Here is a 27,826-nt window from a genome sequence, read left to right on the forward strand (position 1 = left end):
AGAGTTCCTGTCTGATGCCATCGAAATTAACCTTCCCCAATTTAGGACTTCAACCTGTGGACTAGTCCTATCCTTTTCCATAACTATCTTGAAGCTAATAGAGTATGGTCACTGGTCCCAAAGTGCTCCCCCACTGACACATCAACCACCTGCCCATCCTCATTTCCTAAAAGGAGGTTGAGTGTAGCCCCTTCTCTAGTAGGGCCATCCACATACTGCTTCAGAAAACTGGCCTGGACACACTTAACAAATTCTTCCCCATCTGATCCCTTAGCACTAAGGCAGTCCCAGTCAATATTAGGGAAGTTAAAATCACCTACTATTACAACCCTATAATTCCTACACCTATCTGTGATTTCCATACCTATATGCTCCTCCACTTCCCTCTGACTATTGGGGGGCCTATAGTATAATCCCATCAAAGTGATCACCCCTTTCTTATTTCTAAGTTCTACCCATATGGCCTCGCCAGACATTCCCCCCGGGATATCCTCTCTAAGTACTGCCGTGATGTCCTCCCTAATCAATAGTGCAACTCCCCCTCCTCACCCCCTCCTTGGCACACTCCTTCAAAAGTTAACAATCTTCAGACCCATTTTTCCAATATCCACCTAGCTATATTTATTTTGAAACCCCCTATTTAATGAAATACACTGTTATTGCACTTAATATTAGGCCACAAAGCTTTACAATCAAGGGCACAATTAACAATTACAACTGCAAAGTGGCAAGCGGAGAATTTGAAAATGCACCCTTGGAATAATAAATAGCACTCATATAAGTAGATGATAGCACTGAAAGATTTTATTAACACAAGAAACATTTATAAAAATAATGACTTCTTAACGATCAAACACAAGCTCTCTTTTACATCAATAATTATAGATTATAGTACTGCATTGTAACACGCCTTCAAAAATACAATTCATTAAAAAGTGGTTATATTTGTTAACACGCTGCACAAGTCACTGTGTCAAAAAATGGATTAATTGTTCCTACAAAACACATTCACCAATATAGTGCAATCTCATGTAAACTAAAGATTCAACAGAAAGCTGTATTTTAATGTTAAAAATGGTTGGAAAATACATCTGATGTGATAACTTATGTAATGTTTAAGTGAAAGAATTTCTTTCGCCTTCATTTTTCTTCACCTCTCTGCATTGTTTCTGCATTGGGAGGGTAAGAAAACAGGTTGTCAACCTCTTGTATGATTTCCAACAACCATGTAAATTTGTGGCTCATCCAACCGAAAGCAGATGGACAGCAAGATGAGGTGGACAGAAGGCATATTTTCTGCTGTAATATACCCTGTGGCCGGTTAACACCTGTCATACTGATTCTCCTGCAGTGTGTCACTCGTCTTGAGAAGATTTAGATCACAATGCTGTGAAAGAAATGTCTTAATTCCATCACTTTTTTACCAGGTTTCTCAGATGTATCAGAAATTTTAAAAGGAACAAGAAAAGTTTTGGAATTCTGAAAACAAATAAAAGCCTACAAAGTCTAATTCTGCAGTATTCTTGTTAATTTTTAAAAAGGTTTTCTTTCAGTGTCTACTTCCTTGCAATAGGAACATAAGCCCCTATGCTCAAACAGTCCAGAGGATAACCTCTGACCATAGTCCCTCCTATCATCCACCTCCCAATCAGATTTCCTTCCCTTCATCTAATTAGGAAAAGCAAATTTGCTAATTTTCAATCTCCAAGTCAAGAGCTCACTGGTCAGCGTTGTTGTAGATAAGCAATACTAACACTACAAAGGTAATTGACAAAACTATCCTCTCCTTCCTTTTCAAATTAGTCACTTCACTGGCTCATATAAAAGGCTGAATAAACAACAAAAAATGTCAGGTCAAAGAGACAACTCTGAACTAGTTTACTATGTGGCCTTTGAGAGGAAGGGCAACAACATAAATGACAACATATAAGATAAATCTTACGATTTTCTAGCTTGGAACATTATAGATTTCTTACGGGACTCAATTAGGTGCCAGAATTAAAAATATTTGCTCTTACAGACATTTACCTTGTGGATTAACTTTAAAAAGAGCACACTCTAAAAGCCTTCTTCAATGCATCAATGATTTCACAAGGGTGGACAAATGATCATAACACTCCTCTTTCTTCCAATAAAAAACAAACATATAGCTTGTTCATTTCAACACCCATTGCTAGTGCATTTGTTGGATTAAAATCAGCATCCTATTAAATTATAGATTGATTATTTTGCCAGGCCATACATTTTAAGACTCGCACACATCTTCCGGGGGGGGGGGGGGCGGTGCTGGGAACACATTAAGTTGATCAAGTAAGTAAAATTAATGATTATTTGTACAGATCCACAATTATAAACAAGGTTTTTTTTGCTTAATGCAAATAGCACTCTAGGAAAATGGTAGCTGTCAGCAATATGGTATGTAGTATCTTGATTTGGAGAACAGATTGCAGTTTAACACTCTACAAGCTACACAGATTTCCAAAATACATTGCAGTAACAGTTGAACAATACATTATTTTACAGAGTATTTCAAAACATGGAACATGTTTTATGCAAAATGGATCCAGAAGACTGTTGTTTAAGTATCTGTACTGGTTACTTCCACTGAAAGCAAGGCTAGTACAAGTGGATGCATAAAAAGTTTGGGAACAGAATCTAGTTTTCCTGTCCTTCTTCATTCGCATTGTTTTTAATGACAAGTAACTTAGAAATCATTTTGGTGGCAATATCCTATTAGCACTATGTACAAATATTTACTGATAATAGGAAAGGAAGGTTCTATTTTTGCAGTTCAAAATAAATCTCTTAACTTTATCTAAACATTTAAACCTGCTTTGAGAGAGTTTAAGGTTACTGGCAATTTAAAGATGTCATGTAAATGTCAACATTTACTCTTATCACTACATTTAAAGTCATTATAACGTGACTTGTGGGTCATCTAAATACCAATGCACTTGATTTTGAATTTCCCAGAAATCAATTTCAGTTTATTTCTTCATAAACCTGCAGTTGCACTATCACAGTCTTAATTCTCTTGTGTGAGCAGTAACAGACATTAAATACATGGAGAATAAGATTACTATTCACATGGACAATAGCTGTCAGGCAAGAAAAAACCCACCTGAACTACAACAGCATGGATTGTAAACAAAACAGATATCAGGAAGTGATCTGAAATTGGATTACTGCTTTGTCTTCATTCAGAGGTATCCTTGATTCTGCATTTAAGTAATTGCCTACAATTTGAGGACTCCCATGGAAAATTGGACAATTTACACCTGAGCATTATATAGATCAGAGGTTGGCCAAAACATATATTAAAGAATATTTCACATTTTTCTCATTTATTGTGCAAATAAGCTGATATTCAGTGAAAACGAAATTCTTTTTAAAGCACACATACAGAAATATATAGATCTGATAAGTAAATCCCTGATTTAAACTATAACAAAAACAGAAAATTCTGGAAATACTCAGCAGGTCAGGCAGCATCTGTGGAAAGAGAAACAGAGGCCGGAATTTTATGCCACCCCAACGAGCGGGATGGTGGCGGGGCGGTGGGTGCGTAAAATGAGTGGGAGGCTTTCCCAACCCACTCCCACCTCTGCCGCCCTTTACGTAGGCCGGGGGGGGGGGGTGGGGAAAGGGGTCTGCTCTGGAGGGCCGGCCCCACCACCCCAACTATGCCCAGCATCCAATACGCCCCCCTTCCACCGAACCGACCATCCTTGCCTTGCCGGGGTCCGACCGATTACCCCTGGTGAGGCAACCAAAACTTACCTTTCCTCCTGGCTCCACGTCTTCTTCTATCTTCGGCTGGGTTGCAGTCCCAGCAGTGGCCACCACTCTCGGCTCAATGAGGTGGGACTTTCTCCCTCAAGCGGGTGGAAGTCCGCCTCAGAAAAATTAAAGCCTGGGGACCTGTAAAATACGGAACGGATCTCCAGGCGAGGCAGAGTCCGGCTCCCATCCGCCCGCTGTAAAATTCCGGCCAGAGTTAATGTTTCAGGTCAATGACCTGTTATCATCGACTTGAAACATTAACTCTATTTCTCTCTGCACAGATGCTGCCTGACTTGCTGAGTATTTCCAGTATTTTCTGGTTGCATTTCAGATTTCCAGCATCCGCAGTATTTTGCTCCTGATTTAAGCTATTCTTTTAAAGCCAAAGTTTGTTCCTGACACAGCAAGTGCTAATATAACTATAATTTTATACAGCAGTCAGGTTTTAAGCAACTCTTATCCACTGCAAAACACATTTTCACTAATAATCAAAATGGGGAGGGGAATCAAAATACAAACTATCTTCTTTTTAAATATTAGCTAAATACTTTCCAAAAGAACATTTCAGCTTGTTCTACGAAAACATATCAAGTCTTTAATTCAAATTCCTTGTCGTCTAATCCTGTACCAGATTTTATATCTGCATTAAAATAAAGAAAATTAAACTTAGTTATTTTGAAGCACTAACAAGAAAAATATATCATGCATAAATTTATTTTTCTAGCAATTTTCCATCCCATAGCATGGCTAAAAGATGTTTGTACAGGGATAATGTGATATGTGAAATACTGTATCAGTAATGTGAGAAATATCAGTGTAGTGACATTTCCAAATTCCAAGATTTCCCTCAAAGGTTGTTTAAAAGTCTGCTATATACATCAAAACATCTCACCTTCAGCACTGTAATGTGCACTGAAAGTTTTAATTTGTAGTAGGAGCTCCACTTTTGAGACCCATTGCTCAGTGAGCAATGTAAATATCAGAATGCAAAACAAATTTTAAATGCAAGCTTTGCAACAAAGCACCCCTGTCTTCTGTCCAAAGATCCTTTATATAAACTCTGCTTTACACCCATTCCACTAAAGTCAGCTGCTCTATAACGGAGAGGTATAAAACCTTGTGGCATTTAAAAAATATGTTTGGCGAAGAAAAAGATTCCTTACCTAGTTTGAAATTTTACTCATTTTTACTGGAGCAATTTGGAGTCGGAATACAGCTGAGGACAGATCTGTTGTTCATCTTACATTACCTTTATATACTTACTGAGTTATTAGAAAGACACCTGTTTGGTTCCTTGCAAGCCTCCACTTTAACTCATTCACTTTATTTCGTCATCACTAATTTAGTTGCGAGAGCCCAGATCCACTCTGCATGATTGCAATAATTACACCTTTTGGCACCTCCCCAGGATGAGGGACCGTCGTGGGAATGCTGCCAAATGGTGAAGGAATTAAGCTTCGAGTTAAGATTCATTTTGTTAAATCTCAGAAACCAAAAACAGACAAGAGAGCTAATTAATAATTTGGGCAATGAGAAACAGCAAGGTTGGTCACTGGGTGTAACTCTTCTTAATTGACACGTTTGGGAAGTTGGCACTGAGTTCTTGCACCACTCGACTATCAATCTGGGAACAGAAGGAAACGTCTAGCAGACAGAGCTCCTTGCAGTACTGTAGCAGCTTTCGTAGGGCCCCAGGGCTCACCATTCGTGTTCCTATAGGAAAATTTGGGAAGGAAAATAAGTCACAGGTTAAATAATCTTGAGGAGTTATTTGATGTGCAAAAAATAAGGCCAGTATAATGTCTGGAACTAGAATCTGCAACAACATTTATTTATTGATGAGAAAATTAGTGTTCTGGCAAAACCATGATGGAGCAATTAACTCCTGAGAGGTTACAGGAACATAGGAACTGGAGTACATCATTCAGCCCCTTGAGCCTGTACCACCATTCAACTAGATCAGGGCTGATCTGTATCTTTACTCCATCTACCTACCTGGGTTCCGTTACTCTTAATTCTGTAATTCTTGCCTAACAACAATCTATTTGCCTCAGTTTTTAAATTTTCAATTGACCTAGTCTCAATAGATGTTTAGGGGAGATACCAGATTTCCACTACCCTCTGCATGAATAAGTGCTTTCTGACGTCACCCCTGAATGGCCTAGCTCTAATTTAAGGTTAGGCTCCCTTGTTCTGGACTCCTCCATCAGAGGAAGTAGCTTCTCTCAATCTACCCCACCAAATCCTTTAATCATCAATCAGATCACCCCTTAACCTTCTATATTCAAGGGAATACAAGCCTAGTCTATGCAACCCTTTTAGCTTAAATTTTAATTTTTTAAAAATCTCAACAGAAAATGCCATTCAGGGCGAACACTCAAACGGTTCATTAATCACCAGCCCAGCACCTGGATAGCGTACTGCAATGAGTATCGCTAAATAATGACAATCGTATCCATCTTCTTCTTCTTTGGCATCCTTGTCTCGGGAGACAATGGGTAAGCGCCTGGAGGTGGTCAGTGGTTTGTGGAGCAGTGCCTGGAGTGGCTATAAAGGCCAATTCTAGAGTGACAGACTCTTCCACAGGTGCTGCAGAAAAAAAAAATTGGTTGTCGGGGCTGTTACACAGTTGGCTCTCCCCTTGCGTTTGTCTTTTTTCCTGCCAACTGCTAAGTCTCTTCGACTCGCCATACTTTAGTCCTGCCTTTATGGCTGCCCGCCAGCTCTGGCGATCGCTGGCAACTGACTACCACGACTTGTGATCAATGTCACAGGACGTCATGTCGCGTTTGCAGACGTCTTTAAAGTGGAGACATGGATGGATGGTGGGTCTGATACCAGTGGCGAGCTCGCTGTACAATGTGTCTTTGGGGATCCTGCCATCTTCCATGCGGCTCACATGGCCAAGCCATCTCAAGCGCCGCTGACTCAGTAGTGTGTATAAGCTGGGGATGTTGGCCGCCTCGAGGACTTCTGTGTTGGAGATACGGTCCTGCCACCTGATGCCAAGGATTCTCCGGAGGCAGCGAAGATGGAATGAATTGAGACGTCGCTCTTGGCTGACATACATTGTCCAGGCCTCGCTGCCGTAGAGCAAGGTACTGAGGACACAGGCTTGATACACTCGGAACTTTGTGTTCCGTGTCAGTGTGCCATTTTCCCACACTCTCTTGGCCAGTCTGGACATAGCAGTGGAAGCCTTTCCCATGCGCTTGTTGATTTCTGCATCGAGAGACAGGTTACTGGTGCTAGTTGAGCCTAGGTAGGTGAACTCTTGAACCACTTCCAGAGCGTGGTCGCCGATATTGATGGATGGAGCATTTCTGACGTCCTGTCCCATGATGTTCGTTTTCTTGAGGCTGATGGTTAGGCCAAATTCGTTGCAGGCAGCCGCAAACCTGTCGATGAGACTCTGCAGACACTCTTCAGTGTGAGATGTTAATGCAGCATCATCAGCAAAGAAGAGTTCCCTGATGAGGACTTTCCGTACTTTGGTCTTCGCTCTTAGACGGGCAAGGTTGAACAACCTGCCATCTGATCTTGTGTGGAGGAAAATTCCTTCTTCTGAAGACTTGAACGCGTGTGAGAGCAGCAGGGAGAAGAAATTCCCAAACAGTGTAGGTGCGAGAACACAGCCCTGTTTCACACCACTCAGGATAAGAAAGGGGTCTGATGAGGCGCCGCTATGCTGAATTGTGCCTTTTATATTGTCATGGAATGAGGTGATGATACTTAGTAGCTTTGGTGGACATCCGATCTTTTCTAGCAGTCTGAAGAGAACACGTCTGCTGACGAGGTCAAAGGCTTTGGTGAGATCAATGGAAGCAATGTAGAGGGGCATCTGTTGTTCGCGGCATTTCTCCTGTAGCTGACGAAGGGAGAACAGCATGTCAATGGTCGATCTCTCTGCTTGAAAACCACACTGTGCCTCAGGGTAGACACACTCGGCCAGCTTCTGGAGCCTGTTTAAAGCGACTCGAGCGAAGACTTTCCCCACTATGCTGAGCAGGGAGATTCCACGGTAGTTGTTGCAGTGACCGCGGTCACCTTTGTTTTTATAGAGGGTGATGATACTGGCATCACGCATGTCCTGTGGTACTGCTCCCTCGTCCCAGCACAGGCAAAGCAGGTCGTAGAGTGCTGAGAGTATGGAAAATAATCAAGAGTGCTAAGCCTGCCATACTCTCAGCAATCGTATCCTACTTAAGAGCATAGCCTGCTGGCTGAACTTGCTTTCCAAACCTAAGATAAAGCAGCAGGATGCAGGTACAAAACTGTTCATATCCTTCTGGATTAATTTTATCTGTTAAGGATTCTGAACTTTAAAATGTGTTCTTTAAATCAGATTACATGACTAGAAATGGCAGGAACTATCACATCATGGCCTGGACAGCCGAGCCTAACAGAGCAATCTAAAAATATTAGTACACGCTTCATTCAATTTTTTCAAAACTCGATAAACCACCTTCTTCCACCAGACTTTGGTGGAAGCCACCAGACTGAAAGCACTAACCGGTTTCCTGAGAATATTTCAAATACTACAAATTGATCTCCTGTGGCATTGCACACAGGGAACCAAGAGAAAGTGCAGTCTTCAGGTAAAGTTGGATTCCCGTCATGGCGCTAAATGGACCAGGGCATGCAGACATGCTTCAGTCCCCATTTTAAGATCATACATTTAATTCTTATTTTTCCATTTCAATTATAGATTCTTATGAACATATTTATAATGGCAACTGCCTACGTAATGTGGTTACAATCTGACAATATTCCACCAGCGATTCCAGCCCTGCAACACCTTCACTAGGGGGTTCACTAGGGGTTCCCAATATAAATGTGGCCATAGGAATTCATGATGGAAAAAATGTTCACAGGAAGCAAAATAAAAACAGAAAATGCAGGAAATACTCAGCAGGTCAGGCAGAACTCAGTTCTGATGAAAGGTCACAGACCTGAAACGTTAACTCTACTTCTCTCTCCACAGATGCTGCCTGACCTGCTGAGTATTTCCAGCACTTTCTGTTTTTATTTCAGATTTCCAGCATCTGCAGTATTTTATTTCACAGGAATCACATGCATATGTAAGATTTTTTTAATATATTATAGATATCAATGAACTCAGTCTAGGTAGAGGGATAGAAAAATAAAAATGCTATAATTGGCCTCCGTGCTTCTTGATAGGGAGAGTAAAAAGAAAATTAGCAAGAGCTCTTGCTCGTGATTCTTATTGAGTGATCTCTGCTGGAGAATGTGAGTGTTGAAGGAAGAACAGGATCAGGCTTGGCTATGATGCTCCTTACAATAAAATCATCCATCAATATTCTCTGCCTGAATTCAGGCATGAAGAACAATCACTTGGGTGAAGTACTGGAGGGCTGCTCCTACCTGTGAAACTGCATGCCAGCAACAGAAGATAGAAAGGGAAGGAACAATAATAAATCTGTGGGAAATGTACATACCAAGAACCTCTGTGCTTCAAAACAAAAGAATCAAAGTATGTACACAAGTCAAAATCTTTTTTTTTTTTTTAAAAGTTACTCTTGTTAGTTGGTTCAAAATACTGGCTAGGCTTTAGTTACTGAATTTGGTGGCACCCTAATAAAGCCTGCTGAGAAGCTGGTGCTTATCGATGTCTCAGATTCCTGCATGCCTTTATTTGAAGCTTCAGAAAAGGAAGGTGCTCGTCAAATTTAACATCCAGCAGTATTTTTATTTTCATTTTTCCAACTGAATAGATATTTCTGGTAAGTACATTTTCCACACATCTATCATTTTGTTCTCCCCTCTCTGATTCCACAGGTGCCAGAAGCCTTTGGGGATCTTGCCCAAGTGGCCTATTTTCACGAGTACATCACAGTCAAGCCTGATCATGTCCTAAACAGATGTCAGCATGCAAGTTTTCCAGCAGGGGTCACTAGATAGTGACAAGGACCAGGAACCCTGCTGATTGTACCTCGTTCTCGCCAGAGGCACTGAAGACAACTGTACTGTTTCAACTGCTACCCTGCTAAAATCAACAGATTTAGCAGAGACCAAGAGTGGACGTGGAATTTTCTGGCTTGCTTGGCTCAGCATGGCATAGGTAGTTGCTTTTGTCACTAGGCCATTGAGGGAACCCAACCACACATTTACAACTGACATTTCACCACAATAGATGAGTTCAGTTCACATCAGTGATAACTAGATTTTTACTGTTGGTTGATTATGGAGACGCCAAAAACCCAGGCCCAATCATGCTTTAGGAGAACGACTGCTTGACATCCAGGAAGAAAAGCTATGCCAATCTTCAATTTCTCTGGTAGACAAGTAAACTGGTGAGATTCACTAACAATGGCAGAGTGCATCTAATCTGATGAAATATTTGTCTGCTTAGAGTTGTGGAAGGAACTTACACTTAGAGAGATTTGAGGGAATGTTCTAACTGCACATCCATGAAAACCAAATTTGTTTCCAGTACCAAGCCTAACAAATAATCTCATCCACCAGCTTCCAAGATTCTTTATTAAAATGGGATACTGGGAAACTGTTGGGCATCCTCTCATGATTATTAGTTTGCTTAACTCAGAAATGCTTTGAATCAGAAATTCACAAGATGTTGGTTAAATGCTATTTCCCTGTTAGATAAATAATTGTAAACTGCAAAGGTGGAAGAAATGCTATGTAAGTGAAATGATTATGAAACATGTTGGATATATTGAATAAGCAAGAATTTATAAAGTAAGCTGATGCCAGACAGGGTTTGGTTGTTTTACTTTCTTTTCATTTTTAAAAATAAATTACACTGTACACCCTGTTTGACAATTTTGGTGATGCTTGAATGTTCTGGATTATTATTCAACAGAAACATAACGGCGTAATGTTTACTAAGAAAATTAAGGGGCGAGCCCAGGGCAACAATGCAAATGACCAGTAAAGTTGGAAAAAAGTAGAGGGGAAAATTAAGGAAATGAGGAAGTAGTGTATAGGTGATGCCAATTTCTGGCTTTAAGAGTCTGAAAATTTAAGGGAAAGGAAAGGTTAGACGATGTATAGAATTTTCAGAACATGAGAAAAAATGAGTTGGCCTTCAAGACAGTGCAACAAGTCTTCTTTTCATAAAGTGAGGACACAAGTAGGACAGCAAGAAGACAGAAAAGGAAAGAGAAGAAAACCCACTTTGAAATTGATTGCAAAACAAGTGTTACCAGTGGGGCAGAACCACAAATGAGGAAGTTTCTGTCATTGAATGTTTCTTAAACCTCATGATTTGTTTATTGATGCCTTCCAAAATTTAAAGGTTTCAATACCATAATCTCAGAAAGCATCATAATACATTTCCACAACTACAAAAATGGTCTTAACAGGATGCATACTATGACCCATGTGAACACAGGGGAATAACAAGTAAGGAACGGACAATCCACAACATCACAAATAACCTTTCGGTTGCCCTGCAATGAAATATGCGCTTGTCTTTGGATAGAGTATCGATATCTGATGAACAGCATCTTGCATTTAGATTACTGACAAGATAGTGCACAAGATGAAGATGTTGGTAAGCACATACAAAATGCAATGTTTCCCAAATGATTTGCTTTGTATCTTTTTAAAGTATAGAATAATTTTAATTTAGCAGTTCAATGTAATCATATGTAAAGTCTGAAATGTTAAGTAAATTCTCTTGCACCTTTGTTTAAATATTTTACAAACTACCAAAAATAAAAATATAATCACTGCATTTGTATCAATACTTTTGCATGATAAAATGTTTACTTTTCTATTTCTTAATGCTACCACCAATAGAACTGAAAAAAAGCAACTAATGAATCTTAGAATCTGTAAAATAAAAAGCAATTCTATTTGCAGCAATATTGAGAAGTTAGTAGGCTAAAAATCTGTGCTACATAGAATACGTTGATTCCCCGGGGGCAGGCAGCGATGTAGCTGCTACCTGCATGGGCCACACAGTGTTCCTCATTAACATCACTGAGGAAAGATGCTTTGAAGCAGCGCTACACAAACACATTTTTAGCCCAGTGTGTTTATTTCCATTCATCCGTCACCTCTGACAGATTTCTAAAATCTTCTACCGGAATACCTCTTCTGCAACAGGGATTTTGAGAAAGTTTCTCTCTTTCTGGTAACAGTTATTCTGCTGCTAGCTAAATTTGCTGTTCATGAAAAACATTTACAATTCCCTTCCTGTTAAATATGACAAGCACTATTCAATTATAATCACAAATTATTAATAATTTTGAAAGATACGCATATGAATAATTCAAAATATTTCCAATCCATTTAGCTCAAAATCTACATTTTTCTTAAGGCAGAATCGTAATTTGTCTTTATTTTACCAATCAAAATACTTGCTGCATTAAATCCTCACATAAAGAGAATGAGAAAATAGATAAAACTATGGATTACACCCAACCAAACCTCTCTCTTTCTCTCTGTCTCACACACACTCAAAATGCTATTAGCATACGCACAGACGCATCAAACAACCCCAAACTGGTATTAACACATGCATGCAGACAGGCAAATACATTGACCTCATATTGCTATTAATGTGCACAGGCACACACAAACTGAACAAACCCTGCTACTAACAAATTTACGGAAATAATTTATTGGCTCTTTCAAGCATAACAGAACTGAAATAAAGTACACTGTTACAAATGCAAATCATATTAAATTTTATAACCATCCATTCATTTAGATTTTTGGAAGTTTTGTTGAACACACTGAAGAAGTTAACTACAGGTATAGTATATTAACAATAGCAAATGATTCAGAATTTATTCGAGATATTTGTTAATAAAGAATGGCTTGTAACAAGGTGAGAAAATCTCAAAATCAGGTGGCCGTTGTGAAAAATCTGAACTGCGTCAATTAAGTACTAAACAATTGGAAGGACAAAGTAGTGCTGTCTTAATGTACCATGCCACTAAATAGTAAGACTTGGGTATGCATCTCAAAATATGTCCTATCAATGGGGAGAAACCAACTGGAGGGCTAGGTGCTTATACAAGAAATACAGAGATGCTAAGAGGTTTCAGGGTGATTTGGACAAGTTGAGTGAGTGGGCTAATGCATGGCAGATGCAGTATAATGTGGATAAATGTAAAGTTAACCACTTCGGTAGCAAAAACAGGAAGGCAGATTATTATCTGAACGGGTATAAACTAAGAGAGGGGAATATGCAGCGAGACCTGGGTGTTCTCGTACACCAGTCGCTGAAGGTAAGCATGTAGGTGCAACAGGCGGTAAAAAAGGCAAATGGTATGTTGGTCTTCATAGCGAGAGGATTCGAGTACTGGAGCAGGGATGTCTTGCTGCAATTATGCAGGGCCTTGGTGAGGCCACACCTGGAATATTGTGTGCAGATTTGGTCTCCTTATCCAAGGATGTTCTTGCTATAGAGGGAGTGCAGTGAAGGTTTACCAGACTGATTCCTGGGATGGCGGGACCGACGTATGAGGAGAGATTGAGTCGGTTAGGATTATATTCACTGGAGTTCAGAAGAGTGCGGGGGGGACCTCATAGAAACCTATAAAATTCTAACAGGACTTGACAGGGTAGATGCAGGAAGGATGTTCCCAATGGTGGGGGAGTCCAGAACCAGGGGTCATAGTCTAAGGATACAGGGTAAACCTTTCAGGACTGAGACAAGGAGAAATTTCTTCACCCAGAGAGTGGCGATCCTGTGGAATTCGCTACAACAGAAAGCAGTTGAGGCCAAAATATTGTATGTTTTCAAGAAGGAGTTAGATATAGTTCTTGGGTCTAAAGGGATCAAAGGGTATGGGGCGAAAGCAGGAACAGGCTACTAAGTGGGATGATCAGTCATGATCATAATGAATGGCGGAGCAGGCTCGAAGGGCCGAATGGCCTACTCCTGCTCCTATTTTCCATGTCTCTATGTTTAATATAATACAAAAATTAGAGGGCAAGATCCAGGGATGAGGGATTACAGTTCTGTGGATGGACTGGAGAAGCTGGGGTTGTTCTCCCCTGAGTAGAGAAGGCTAAGAGAAGATTTGACAGAGGTGTTTAAAATCATGAAGGGTTTCGAGAGGGTAAATAAAGAGAGACTGTTTCCAATGACTGGTCAATAACCAGAGGGCACAGATTTAAGGTGATTGACAGTAGAACTACAGCTGGCAGGAGGAAAATAATTTTTTTTAATGCAACAAGTGATTAGGATTTGGGATCCACTGCCTGATAGGGTAGTGGACACAGATTCAATAGTAGCATTCAAAAGTTAACTGGATAAATACTTGAAGGAGAAAGAATTGCAGGGAGTGGGGCCTGGGACTAACTGGATTGCTCTTTGAAAGAACAGGCACAGACTCGATGGGCCAAATGGCTTCCGTCTGTGCTATATGTGTGGACTCGATGGGCATTCTGAGCTATATTGTTCCATGTCTCTATGATGAACTTGGGCACTATGATGCACTTTCCTGCAGCCAGCTAAAGAGTGGGATTCTCAAGGGGTTGGAAGGCAAATGTCTGCTCTTTGTTTTATTTGGTTAATGGTCCAGGGATAGATTACAGAAGGGATGCGGTAAGAAAAAGATTAATGTATAAATTCACAGAACTGTAAAAAGGCTAGTGATACTTAAAAACTAGAGTTGAGATCCTGACTAAACTGAACTGCGACACACAACTGTCCCGCAGTCAAACTATTCATTAATTGGTTGGTTTCTTTGCTATATATAACTTTCTAGTGCCTGGCTGGAAGGGATTTTGGCTACATAAATTTTAGAGCTGGTAAAGTAGCTCGAGAAATTTAAAGTTAAGTTCGTGCCACCACTGTAAGGTTCATATTCGTATATATGACTGCACTGCCTTTTTTGGTACATTTGAGAGTAATCTTACAAAGCTGTGCTTCTGGTGAGAGGCCTTGTCCACTGAAGTACATATTGCAAAGGCTAAGTATTTAATAAATGGCCTGAAAATTGTGGGCAGTGTATGCACCTGGTGGGTGAACCTCCCCTCCCCAGGGAACATGAGCTCATAAAATTACCCATGTATGGGTACAGCTAAGGAACAGCAAACAATACAGGACTCTGGAAGGAACTGTAAAGACCTCCAAATAGTGGTGATGCAGTGGACATGATAACACAGATTGTGCAGCAAGTGTTTGATCTATCCTTTTTAGGTCCAAAATGGATGACCTGAGTGCTTTCTAAATGGTAAAAAGTTGGAAACAGTAGAGGTCCAAAGAGACTCGGAGGTCCATGTACATAAATCATTAAAATATCATGGACAGGTACAGAGGATGATCAAAAAGGCTAATGGAATGCTGGCCTTTATATCTAGAGGACTAGAATACAAGGGGGGAGAAGTCATACCACAGCTCTACAAAGCCATAGTCAGACCACACCTGAAGTACTGAGAACAGTTCTGGACACCACACCTTAAAAAAGACGATTTGCCCTTAGAGGGGGTGCAGCGATCGTTCAGCAGAATAAAGCTGGACTCCAAGGGTTAAATTACAAGGAGAGATTACAAACTATTCCCTGGAATTTCGAAGGTTAAGGTGTGATTTAATCAAAGTTTTCAAGATATAAAGGAGAACTGATAGGGTAGATAGAAACTATTTCCGCAAGTTGAAGAATCGAGGAAACGTAGCCTGAAAGTCAAAGCCAGACCCTCCAGGAATGAAGTTAGGAAACACTCCTACAAGCAAAGGGCAGAAGAAGTTTGGAACTCCTTTCCATAAATGACCGTTGATGCAAGGTCAATTGTTAATTTTGAAATTGATAGATTTTTGTTAACCAAAGGTATTAAGGGATATTGAGCGAAGGCAGCTTTATGGAGTTAGGTCACAGTTCAGCCATGATCTTATTGAATGGCAGAACAGGCTCAAGGGGCTTAATGGCCTACTCCTGTTCCTATGTACATTCAGCCCAACTGACCTACGTTTATGCTCCACATGAGCCTTCGCCACTCTTCTTCATCTAACCCCAATCAGTAATTCCTTCTATCTCTTTCTCCCTCATGTGCTTATCTAACTTATACTTAAAAGCATCTATACTATTACATTTAATTATATTAAATCTATACTATTCACCTCAACTGGTCCTTGTAGTAGCAAGTTCTGCATTCTTACCACTCTTTGGAGAGGCATCTCTTGAATTGCCTATTGGATTTATTGGTAACTATCATACTTATGGACCCTAATTTTGGCCTCCCTCCCCCACAAAGGAAAACATCTTCTCTATTATTAGAGATCCTATTAAACCCCTTCATAATATTAAAGACCTAAGCCTTTGCTTTTCTAGATGTATAGATATGGAAAAGAGAGAAGCATGTAGAAAAAAATGATATGGTTATAATGGGAGATTTTAATTTTCACAGATTGGGAGCATCAGAACAGCTTAAGTAGCAAAGGCAATGAACTTCTTGAATGTATTCAGGTCATTTTTCTAAACAATATTTTTTGGAACCAACAAAGGAACAGGGCAATACTGGATTTAGTGATGAGCAACAAACCAGAATTAGTTAACAATGTGACAGGGAGAGAAAACCTTGCAAAGAGTGACCATAATATGATTGAATCTCATATCAGATTTGAGAGGGAGAGTCACAAATCAAGGGCTGGATTTCAAAAGCCCAGTGGGAGCGGGACTAAGTGCGCACGAGATTGGAAGATCGCGTTCTCGGAGGTTGGCACTGGGTCTCGCTGCCTCTGGAACACAAAGTAATTTTTAAAGGGATGCCGGGAAGTGCGAATGCCTCCAATTAATTGTCTGTTGAACTCACTGACAAACTCATCAAGAAGCTGGTCAGGAGCAGTTTGTGAGTTTCAATAGAAGAGCAGGGGGAAAATGCCATGTCTGGAAGATGGCAGGGTGTAGAAGCCGTGAACAATGCAGAGTGTCATGAGGGCTATTGGAAAGGCTGATTAACATAAAGCAGAAGCCCAGAATAAAGGTCAGCTGCTCCAAATGTGTCATAGAGTAGCCATTGCTGGAGCTGAAAGACTTGCAATTCTCAGTGGTGAGTAGTAGGAATCTGGAGAGGGACGTAACTTGGGCAGCTGGGGGTGGCAGGGGAAGGCCTGGTGAGCAAACGTGCGCCAGTTGAGGGAGGTCAGATGGGAACAGACTACTCTGACATTGGATAGACCAGCCAGGATAAACTTCAGCAAATGCATCCTCCTGGACAGGAGGAGGCCAGAGGAGCATAGTGGATTCTGCAAGAGGAGAAATGTGCGCCCAAACCTCCCAAGAGTCAGCTAACTACAAATAACACAGTGCCATAGGAGGCTGCGCCTATTCAGGCTGACTGTCGCAGACATTTGTGCTCTGATCCACAATGACCTGAGGCCTCGAGGCGCCCATGGCAGTCCCTTACTTGCAGCCATCAAGATCACTGTTGCCCTAAACTTCTATGCAACCAGGTTGTTCTAGGGATCAGCTCAGACCTAGGTGGCATCTAGCAATTGGCAGCTCATCACGCCATCAGGCAGGTCATAGATGCCATATTCAGGAGGGCAGGGGACCACATCCACTTTGACGCAGATAGGCTAGTGCAGGCACAGAGGGCTTTGGGTTTTGCCACCATTGGTGGCAAGGACTCAGGTCCAGGGGGGCATCGATTGCACCCACGTAGCCATCAAGGCACAGACAGACCAGCCAGTCAGATTCCTCAGTAGAAAGGGTTTTCACTCAATGAATGTCCAACTGGTCTGTGACCACAGAAAACAAACCTTGCAGGTCTCCACTCAGTTCCCAGGCAGCTGTCATGACTCCTTTATCCTGCAAGAGCCCCAGGTGCTGCACCTCTTCAGGCCCACATTAAGACTCCATGGGTGGCTGCTGGGGGAATAAGGCTTATCCCCTAAAGATTTGGCTTCAGACACCCATCTGAAACCCAGACATGGATGGAGAGAGGCACTACGATCAGAGCCAACTCCTAACACAGACCTGCACTGGCATCTTGAAGATGTGCTTCTGTCGTTTTGACCAGTCAGGTGGTGCCCTCCAATATGATCCAGCCAGTGTCCCATATCGTGGTTGTCTGCAGCATCCAGCACAACATGACAATGCAAAGAGGCCTGGAGATGGATGGAAAGGAGGAGCTGGAATGTCACTCTAGCTCAGAGGAGGTCTGAGAGGATGAAGAGGACGCCCAGCAGAGGATGCCCAGGGACGCCATCACAGACCTCAGGGTGAATGCCAGGCTGGTGTGGCAGCAAGGGCCACACTGATTCAGCACCGTTTCACCTGATTGCCCCCGAGCACTTACGGCTGATGACCCCAAAACTCACCTCACAGCATAGTGAGTCATCATACTCCTATGCCCATAGGTCCCATTGCCATCCATGAGCATGGACAATGAGCGTTCCTCTGCCAACATTATCCAACATCACAAGGCATGGGAATATAACATTTCAAGGGCCCCACCTCCCCCTCATTCACCCCATAATACTACCTCCCGCTTCTGATGTGAAACATCATTAACACACATATCAGATTGACACATAAACGAGTGATATTGTGATGATAACAAAAGAGTATACAAATTTGCAGAACACTTCTATAGAGTGCTCCTACTTTGGCACAGGATGAGGTGGAGGTAGCCTGCTCCCTTGGCTCTACTTCCGGCTGAGATGCCCTTGGCTTCCATCCTCGTCTTGGAGATTCCTGCAGGAGCTCCTCTACAGGCTGGCACACCTGCGCCATTGCAGGGGCTGCCCCTCGTCACTAGACCTTATGGCACAGATGGTTCCTGATTCAGACGGGGCAAGGGGCCAAAGGTTGAAGCCAGTGCCCCGAGGGGTGGCTCCTTCAGCTGCCACTTCGACCGTCTCAGCCCTTTCCTGGCACCCTTGGATGTTGGAAGTGGCCACCCACTGGGACGCATCCACTCGGAGCATCTCTGAGCCATCAGCGAGACTGAGCGATCAATGCTACAGAGAGTCTCACTCTTTCTCTGCATATCAGCGTGCTGCTCATGCATCCACTCAGAGTGGTGCTGCATATGGCTCTCCGAGGTTTCCCAGTCTCTCAATGGAGGAGCTCATGCAGCTGAATCCCTGAGTCATAACAGAGCACATGTGCTGCATGGACTCTCCCACTGCCTACCCATTGCTCCTCAAGGCCTCAGGGAACTCTGACAAATGGGAACTTATCTGCTACTGGTTTGCGAGAAGACCCTCCTTGTCTGTGACACCCAAGACCCAGCATCTTTACCCAGCGAAGCATCGCTGTGTCTGTCCTCCATCCTCTGAGGGGAACTACGTACAGCTGATCCTCACCCCTCCTCCTCATTCATGATGTGAGGTCCACCCAGCACTCCCCTTTCTACACTACTCTGGGGCCCAACCTAGGTGAGTGTGTCTGTGCTGGTGGAAAGTGCTGATGAATGATGTGATAGTGCTGGTTCCATGGAGTCCACCCCCGCTGAGGACAGCAGCGCCAATTGGGCAGGTGCATCTGACCATCTGCAACTGACCCTGTGGGAAATGCAAAAAAGTGGAAATAACAACTCGTCCTACTCAGCAAGTGCCCCAGCACAACCATCCCCTCAGATGACAGTTGTCAAAGATCCACAGCATGCACTGGACAGGAGTCTCCTCCATGCCCTTCACCTCAAGAAAGATCTATCCAATGACCCTGCTGCTCACAGCCTCCCGTCTCACCATTCCCATCAACTGCCTCAAGGGCACCTTGGCAATCTCCAGCACTGATTCCACCATCAGGGTCAAGCTGTGAAATTGGGCCAATCTACAACCTGTTCCAGCCATCTCTCGAGCGTTATGGGCTCTCCTCTCCTGCAGGATGAGAGGAGAATGATTCATGGGTAGGCTGCCCTCCCTTATCTCTTCCAGCATGCCATACCAGTGGGCTGTTGTTCCTCTCAGTGATTTCCCAATCTGAATGGTGCCTCAAATGTGGAGCTGGCTGCCCTCTCAGTTGCCATTGTTCACTTACTTTGACAATGTGAGGGAGAACTATGGAAATTCTGTGAAGTCAGCTCACTTGCATTCTGGTGCTTACAGAGATGGTGACCAATCATCCAGGTGCCACTGGCCTCTCACCTTACCAGAGGTCATTGAACCTCTTCCTTCCATTTCCTTCTGTTGAGTCCCTGGCTGCTGACCTCTGTCCCTACTTCCCTCTAAGCCCTCTTGGTCTCTCTGGGCGCATTTCTCCTTCCGGGCCGAAAAGAACGCCTCATTCCTCTCTGCCACTGCATCTATCAACGCCTAAAGGAAGGCATCAGAAAATCGTGGTGCCGCCAGGAGATACATGCCCATACCAGCACCAGCCCTCTGATCTCCCTGCTGCTCTATACCTGCAGGCAATGGCAAGCTCAGTCATGGCTGACATTTGCATTTTAACATCAGCCTCTGTAACCCAGCCCACCTGCAGGTCACTTCCGGTGCCTCTAATTGGGTACCGGATTCGCCCCTGGGCGAATTAGGCTCTCTACAGCACTGACGTGGTGCGGGGTTGGGACCGGAAATGTTCCGGTGGGTTCCTGACCGTGGAACGAAAATCCAGCCCCAACGTTTTAAATTTAAGAAAGCAGACTTTGGAGACGTGAGAGATAAATTAACTGCTGAACTATTAATGGATAAACCTATAGACAAGCAATGGAAGTGTTCAAATAAAATATCTGGTACAATACAAAACTCCCTAAGAGGCAAAGGCTTCACTTGTGTAGTTAAGCAACCATCGCCAACAAATGAGCTAAGAGACAGTACCAAGCTAAAAGAAAAGGTTTACACAAATGCAATGAAATGTAGAAATGTTGCCAGCTTTTAACCTGAACTGTATCATGACGCATGATTATATTATAGAAGGCGCTACACAATAGCTGTGTGTTACTGGCTGGATCAGTGCACTATTATAAAAAGTTAATGATTTGGAAATTAATTTATTTAATGTCAATTATGCTGTATGTAGAGCAAATCATTTCAGCTTTATTTTCCTCTTGTTTTTGTAAATTCAAATGATTGGCATGTTAGTTTTAGAAGAGCTATCAAAATCAACAAAGGACTACAAAGAAAGTAACAAGAGATACAAAAAAAGGAATATGAAAAAATACAGAAGGTAAAATACAAAGCTAACAGCAAAAGGCTTTTGGAAATAATTTAAGTGGAAGAGAATGGTAAAGAGGAATGTAGAAAAAAAATGATGTAGATAAAATATAAGAGATAATAAGGCAATGGTAGACTTCTTAAATGACGACTAGTATCTGTGAAGGAGCAAAAGGGATTTGGGTGTCCATGTACATAAATCACTAAAAGCTAGTGCACAGTACAAAAAGTAATCATATATGCCAATGGAATGTTGGCCTTTACCCCAATATCTTGTTGCAGCTTCTAGGTTTTTGTTCATTAGCTGTGAGCAGTACTTTAACACTTAATCAGAGTGACTGCAAGTGTTGACTTGTACAATACCCGCCAGACCTGCCCTGCACTATATCAAGAATATGGTTGGATATTGGTTGCCCCTTGCCATGATGTGCTACATTGGAGCTGCTTATTATTGGCTGTGCTGTCTTTCTTCTGGTGGCCTGGATTAATTGGTTGAGTAGACCATGACCACAGTCCCTTATACGTATAAAGTTTTTGGTTTTCCATTGTACTGAAGTCTGGCATTTTTACCCATGTTACGTACCATTTTAGAAGGTAACCAGTAACCAAAGACACATCAAAAATAAAACCCTTGTCTACTCTGCTTTTCATCTTACCATTTTACCAACAAATGCACAAAACCGTTAAAGTACATATGTATATGCTGTGCAAATATGGGTATTAGGATCGCATGCTTAAGGATGATGATGTTACGCTTACGAGAAGTGCGACAATGAAAATATACAAACTGAAGCGTTAGAAAAAATTGACTTTACCTTTTTTAAATGGACAATGCTGCAAAAGATGGCCGCATTTGTATTCGAACATTGCCACACTGTCTGTTTAGAACAAAGGATGCCTAACTAAGTTGAGAAGTGTCAATTATACCCATCCCGAAATATTCCTGAAATGAATGGGTTCTACTGAAACAAAGAAGGTATGAAGTGGAAACATAATAACCAGATTATTTTCACCTTGGGCCATTGTGTGATCAACATGGGGGAAGAGACCAAAGTGTCTCTTACTAGAATCTGATGTGACAAACTTTTTACCTTAAAAAGGCAGGCCTTGAGGCAGAGGAAGAGAGACACCCAGAAAGAAGCTTGCCCAAAAAGCTTGTCCAGCTAAGAGCTGGGAGAAAATCCAGCAAGCCAGAAAGAAAGGCGTCCTGCTATAAATTCTACATTTTCAAAATGTTCAGCAGTGAATTGGAAGTGATCCTCTGTCTTGAAACTGAACTTTCAACCAAAAGAGAAATCTACAAACACCTCAGGCCTGCAACCAACGAGAACTTGACTTCTGAGAGAATTCAACAGGTTTACCCTGAACCTCAAAACGCTACCTCACTTGAAAACCACTTACCCCTTTTCCTCTCTATCTGTCTCTTGTTTGTGTGCGCGAGTGAATGCCCGAGTGGATGCGGTTGCAACAATTTCAGGATAAGGCATATTTCTCAATAAATAATATTCTGTTTTAAACCTACAAGAAAATCTGTCGTTGTCTGTTGATTTGACAAATAAAACACAAAGGGGTTAAAACCTTAATAACAAAAACACTTGCTGCAGTCAGGTGGGAGTTGAACAGTGGGAACCACCCATACCCTTCATCACATGGCCGGAGCAATGTCTATTACTCTTTTGTACTTACTAATCAGAAACGCAATGAGTGGCATCTGGATTCCCAATGAGCCTCATGTGACTAGTGTCTAATGTATTGGACAACATTGGTCTGAATTATATGCTCAAGTTCACTGGTACAGATCTCTAAATTGTCCTGGCTCTGGACTTTGTTGGTCTAGAGGCAATTCATATTTTTAATGTAGACTACATATACTGCAGTACTAAACTGGAATTGGATTTTTTTTTTGTCAGGTTTGATTTTTGCTTCTTTTCTTACACTGAGTATTGAACTAAAATAAAATCATCCTCAAGAGGAACGGGGCACTTCCTGTTGAATTGCTGCTTTAAAATAGAGTCAAGAAATAACATGCTTTGCCACTGGCTTGACTTCAATGAAGTTCAATAAAGCCTCTTACAACAGACCAACATAGCTCAAGAAATTAGCAGACAAAACAGTTTGATATAGAACATAGAACAGTACAGCACAGTACAGGCCCTTCGGCCCACGATGTTGTGCCGAACCTTTAACCTACTCTAAGATCAAACTAACTACCTACCCTTCATTCTACTATCATCCATGTACCTATCCAAGAGTCGCTTAAATGCCCCTAATGTATCTGCTTCTACTACCACCGCTGGCAGTGCATTCCACGCACCCACCACTCTGTGTAAAGAACCTAACTCTGACATCTCCCCGAAACCTTCCTCCAATCACCTTAAAATTATGCCCCCTGGTGATAGCCCTTTCCACCCTGGGAAAAAGTCTCTGACTATCCACTCTATCTATGCCTCTCATCATCTTGTACCCCTCTATCAAGTCACGTCTCATCCTTCTTCACTCCAATCTAACATGTTTGCCTTTTCCTACTTTTTTTTTACGGAGGCAGCTTGCTTGAACAGAGCACAAGTGGACATGGCTCATTTCTCTCACTGGCGGAAGTTTCCTGAATTATGCTGTGTACACGTCACACAGCACTAAGTTAACAAGAAATGGAGGTTAGTAAGACTACCATTAGTTTTCTCCCTGCCCTACTGGCACACAGCTGCTGCTTAGGGTGCTTGGAGGCAGGGGATTATCAGTTTTACTGATAATATTCATTTAATTAACAAGATTATTTCCCTCAGTATATTAGGGATGGGGGAGGGGAGGATTATAACCAAGAACTGCAATGCTTTAAAATAACACTGTAGTCTCTAAGCACTATTCAAAATGTCACAAACTGCAAAGAATACAAACTGGCTTAATTTTATTGTACAGAGATTAGGTATAAGATCAGACATAATGAATTCCTGATTTTCCAATGCAGGATTTATAAAAATAGGCTGGAAGTTGGATTAAAAACTAAAAAAAAACTATTTTAGAAGTGGAAATCTGTTTTTTTCTGGAAACCATACCACAGCTAGAAATGTAAAAACGGATAGCAAGAGTTTCTTCAGGTAGTTAAAAAGTAAAGAGTAAGTAAAGTGAGTGTTGGTTCTCTAGAATGAGAATGGGGAGCCAATAGTAGATAATAAGGAAATGGCGGGTGCAATGAACAAATATTTTGCTTCTGTCTTCACTACAGAGGATACAAAAAACATTCCGGCAATAGCTGTAAATCAGGAGGTGGAAGGAAGGGAGGAACTTGGTGAAATTACCATCACCAGGGAAGCGGTACTGACCAAACTGACGGAGCTGCGGGCTGACAAGTCCCCGGATCCTGATGGATTTCATCCTAGGGTCAGGTGGCTAATGAGGTAGTAGATGCGTTGGTGATAATCTTTGAAAATCCGCTAGATTCTGGTAAGGCTCATCAGACTGGAAAGTAGTAAAAGAACCCGTCTATTTAAGAAGGCTGTGGGGTGGGGGTTGGAGCGGCAGAAAACAGGTAACTATAGGCCAGTTATCTTGACGTCTGTCGTGAGGAAGGTGTTAGAATCAATCATTAAGGAGGTTGTAGTTGGGCACTTAGAAAAACTCAAGGTATTCGGGAATAGTCAGCATGGTTTTGTGAAAGAGAAATCATGGTTAACCAATTTGTTGCAGTTCTTTGAAGGAGTGACATGTGCTGTGGATAAAGGGGAACCCGTTGACGTACTATACTTGGATTTCCAGAAGGCATCTGACAAGGTGTGACATAAAAGGTTATTGCACAAAGTAGGAGCTCATGGTGTAGGGGGTGACAAATTAGCATGGATAGAAAATTGGCTGGGTAGCAGAAAACAGAGAGTATGTATAAATGGGTCCTTTTCTGATTGGCAGAATGTTGCGAGTGGAGTCCCACAGGGGTCTGTGCTGGGGCCTCAACTTTTTACAATTTATATCAACAACGTAGTTGAGGGGAGCAATGGCATGGTAGTTAAATTTGCAGATGACACAAAGATAGGTAGGAAAGTATGTTGTGATGAGGACATAAGGAGGTTGCAGACTAATATAGATAGATTGTGTGAGTGGGCAAAAATATGGCAGATGGAGTATAATGTGGGAAAATGAGAAGTTCTTCACTTTGGCAGGAAGAATAAAAAAAGTAGAATATTACTTAAATGGAGAATGACTGCAAAATTCCGAAGTGCAGAGGGAGCTAGGTGTTCTAGTGCAGGAGTCACAAAAAGTTAGTATGCAGGTACAGCAGGTAATAAAGAAGGGTAATGGAATGCTATCCCTTATTATGAGAGGAATTGAAAATAAAAGTAAGGATGTTGTGCTTCAGTTATACATACGGGCATTGGTAAGACCATATTTTTAATATATTTTTTAATATTTTAGAGATACACCACTGAAACAGGCCCTTCGGCCCACCGAGTCTGTGTCGACCAACAACCACCCATTTATACTAACCCTACAGCAATCCCATATTCCCTACCACCTACCTACATTAGGGGCAATTTACAATGGCCAATTTACCAATCACCTGCAAGTCTTTGGCGGTGGGAGGAAACCGGAGCACCCGGCGAAAACCCACGCGGTCACGGAGAACTTGCAAACTCCGCACAGGCAGTACCCAGAATTGAACTCGGGTCCCTGGAGCTGTGAGGCTGCGGTGCTAACCACTGCGCCGCCATATCCCAAATACTGAGTGCAGTTTTGGTCTCCTTATTGAAGGAAGTTGAGACAGACTGGGCTTGTTTTCACTGGAGTTTAGAAGAGTGAGGGGAGACTTGATTGAAGTTTATAAGATCCTGAAAGTCTAGACAAGGTGGATGTGGAGAGGATGTTTCCTCTTGTGGGTGAGTCCAGAACTAAGGGGGTACTGTTTTAAAATTAGGGGTCACTCTTTTAGGACAGAGATGAGGAGAATTTTTTTTCTCTCAGAGGGTTGTGCGACTTTGGAACTCTGTCACAGAAGGAGGCAGAGGCGGGGTCATTAAATATTTTAAGGCAGAGATAGATAGATTCTTGTTTGGCAAGGGAATAAGGGTTATCGGGGGTAAATGGGAGTGTGGAATTCGAGACACAAACAGATCAGCCATGATCTTATTGAATGGTGCAGCAGGTTTGAGGGCCGAATGGAATACTTCTGCTCCTAATTCGTATGTTTACCACATGCTCAATTTCCATGATGGAGTACTGATACTGAGCTTAGTAAATGAAAGAAGAACGTTTTGTGAAAAATTTAACAGGTGTGACCAAGAAACTGGAAAATATGGATTGCTAGGGGAAATAGTGAACACTTTCGAAAACAAACCATTTTTTTGCCTCACAATAGACTGCAAAATTGCAGACTGCAAAGTCTTAGTCTGCTAAACAATTTTCTTACCTAATATATCCACATGGAATAGATGAGGGCAATTTGTAGCCAGCTCCTCGATATCTGTGTCACAAACAGATCTATTGGCTGTCAGGAAGATCTTGCGCAAGTTGGGTAGTTTGCGAGCGAGCTTTATAAAGCATCCTGTACTGCTCTGTAATGTCGGGCACCATCCCAGGTCCAGTTCTTCCAGGAGCCGACAGCCTGATACTATAGCAGCTATGCCATTTTCTGTGATATTTTTACATCTCCATAGATCTAGGGATCGTAGCTTTTTACACTTGGCACCAATCACGCTAGCCACAAGGTCATAGTCATCAACCTAGACAGGAGAAGGTCAACTATTAATAGTGATCCAAATCTCATGCTGCAGTTCATGCTCTTTAGGAATGGCATTCTGAAAAATAAATGCTTTTTCATTAAAAACAAGTCTGGTGATTTATGTAAAGTGTACATTAGACAAATAGTATAATACACCCATCTCTTCCACCACGAAATCCGGCGCAGAGGGGAAGTACCGTGGCAGTACTGACGCCTCGATGCAACACCACCATAATTTAAATGTTTGAAATCCTGATTTAAATAAATTTGAATCTAATTCACTGCGATTCAATGAAGGTTTCTCAATTTTGTGGTTGACTTGTGGCACTCAAGTGCCTTCAGTTTTGCCACTTTGAAAAGGCAAAAGATCACGGTGCCACGAAAGGGTAGGTAACCTAACCATAGTAGCATAGGGGAAGTGGGGTTTACAGCGGCCATTGCCGCTATGCTGATTATCCAAGGGACTTGTGTGAATGGGGGGAGCTCTGCAAGGGGCTTGTGTGTGAACGGGGGGAGCATCAGGTGATTACGTCAATGGCGTCTCCATTGCTGCCCTGCCATATGATTGGGGGGGGGGGAAACGGCTGCTGCCATTATGCAAAATGGACACCCACTGAGTAATCGCGGTAGCACAGCCGCTCACATCACAAGTGGGACCACCATCTTTTTGTGCACAGCCACCAGGATCATTAAATTCAGCCCTTAGCCAGTTGAGCGTTTTCGTGGGAGTTGGGCAGCTCTGCAGCAGTTCCCAAGCAGATCCAAAGTTGCCGCTCCCAATACAATGAATGGAACTGCTCCAGGCACAAATGCCAGTGACATCAACAGAACAGTTCTGCAACGTAGGAAACACAAAATGTCAGCACACGTCTAGAAAAAAAGTTGTGATAGACAGTCTTCTTTTCCCAAAAGACAAACACATGGAGCATTTTAAGCAGAAATTACTCTCCCTCCACTTCCTTTTCCTTCCCCTTTAAAAAAGACTATATTTTACATCATTTTGTTTGTCATTATGGTACGAAAGAACACCATTTTGTGTGTTAATGGATATTTTAGACTTAATCCAAAGGACAGGTCTATGAAATACAGAACTGATGCAGTTATTAAAAAACAAATGCAGAGCTACATAAATTAAGAGCAAATGCTTTTCTTATACCCAAACTTTTCACCCACAACCAAATTAAATGCATAATTGAAAAGCTTTGTTGTATTATATTGATCAAAAGGATCCCTTCTCAACTAATTGTACATGACTTGACACCTTAGTTACATCACAAAAGCCTCAGAATGTTTGAATA

General features: G+C 42.0%; 1 protein-coding gene across 4 annotated transcripts in view; it reads right to left on the reverse strand.

Moving 5' to 3' along the window:
- Window positions 1–786: 786 nt before the first annotated feature.
- The window catches only part of fbxl4 (F-box and leucine-rich repeat protein 4), a 134,011-nt gene continuing 106,971 nt past the window's right edge, over window positions 787–27,826 (reverse strand). For all 4 annotated transcript variants that reach the window (XM_068025930.1, XM_068025942.1, XM_068025931.1 and 1 more), the window contains exons 7-8: window positions 26,217–26,529; window positions 787–5,496 (exon numbers count right to left, since the gene is read on the reverse strand). In XM_068025930.1, coding sequence (XP_067882031.1) covers window positions 5,333–5,496; window positions 26,217–26,529 — 477 coding nt within the window. In that variant the 3' untranslated portion in view covers window positions 787–5,332. The remainder of the gene's footprint in view (window positions 5,497–26,216; window positions 26,530–27,826) is intronic.

Source organism: Heterodontus francisci, chromosome 3, assembly GCF_036365525.1.
Source record: "Heterodontus francisci isolate sHetFra1 chromosome 3, sHetFra1.hap1, whole genome shotgun sequence".
NCBI lineage: Eukaryota > Metazoa > Chordata > Chondrichthyes > Heterodontiformes > Heterodontidae > Heterodontus > Heterodontus francisci.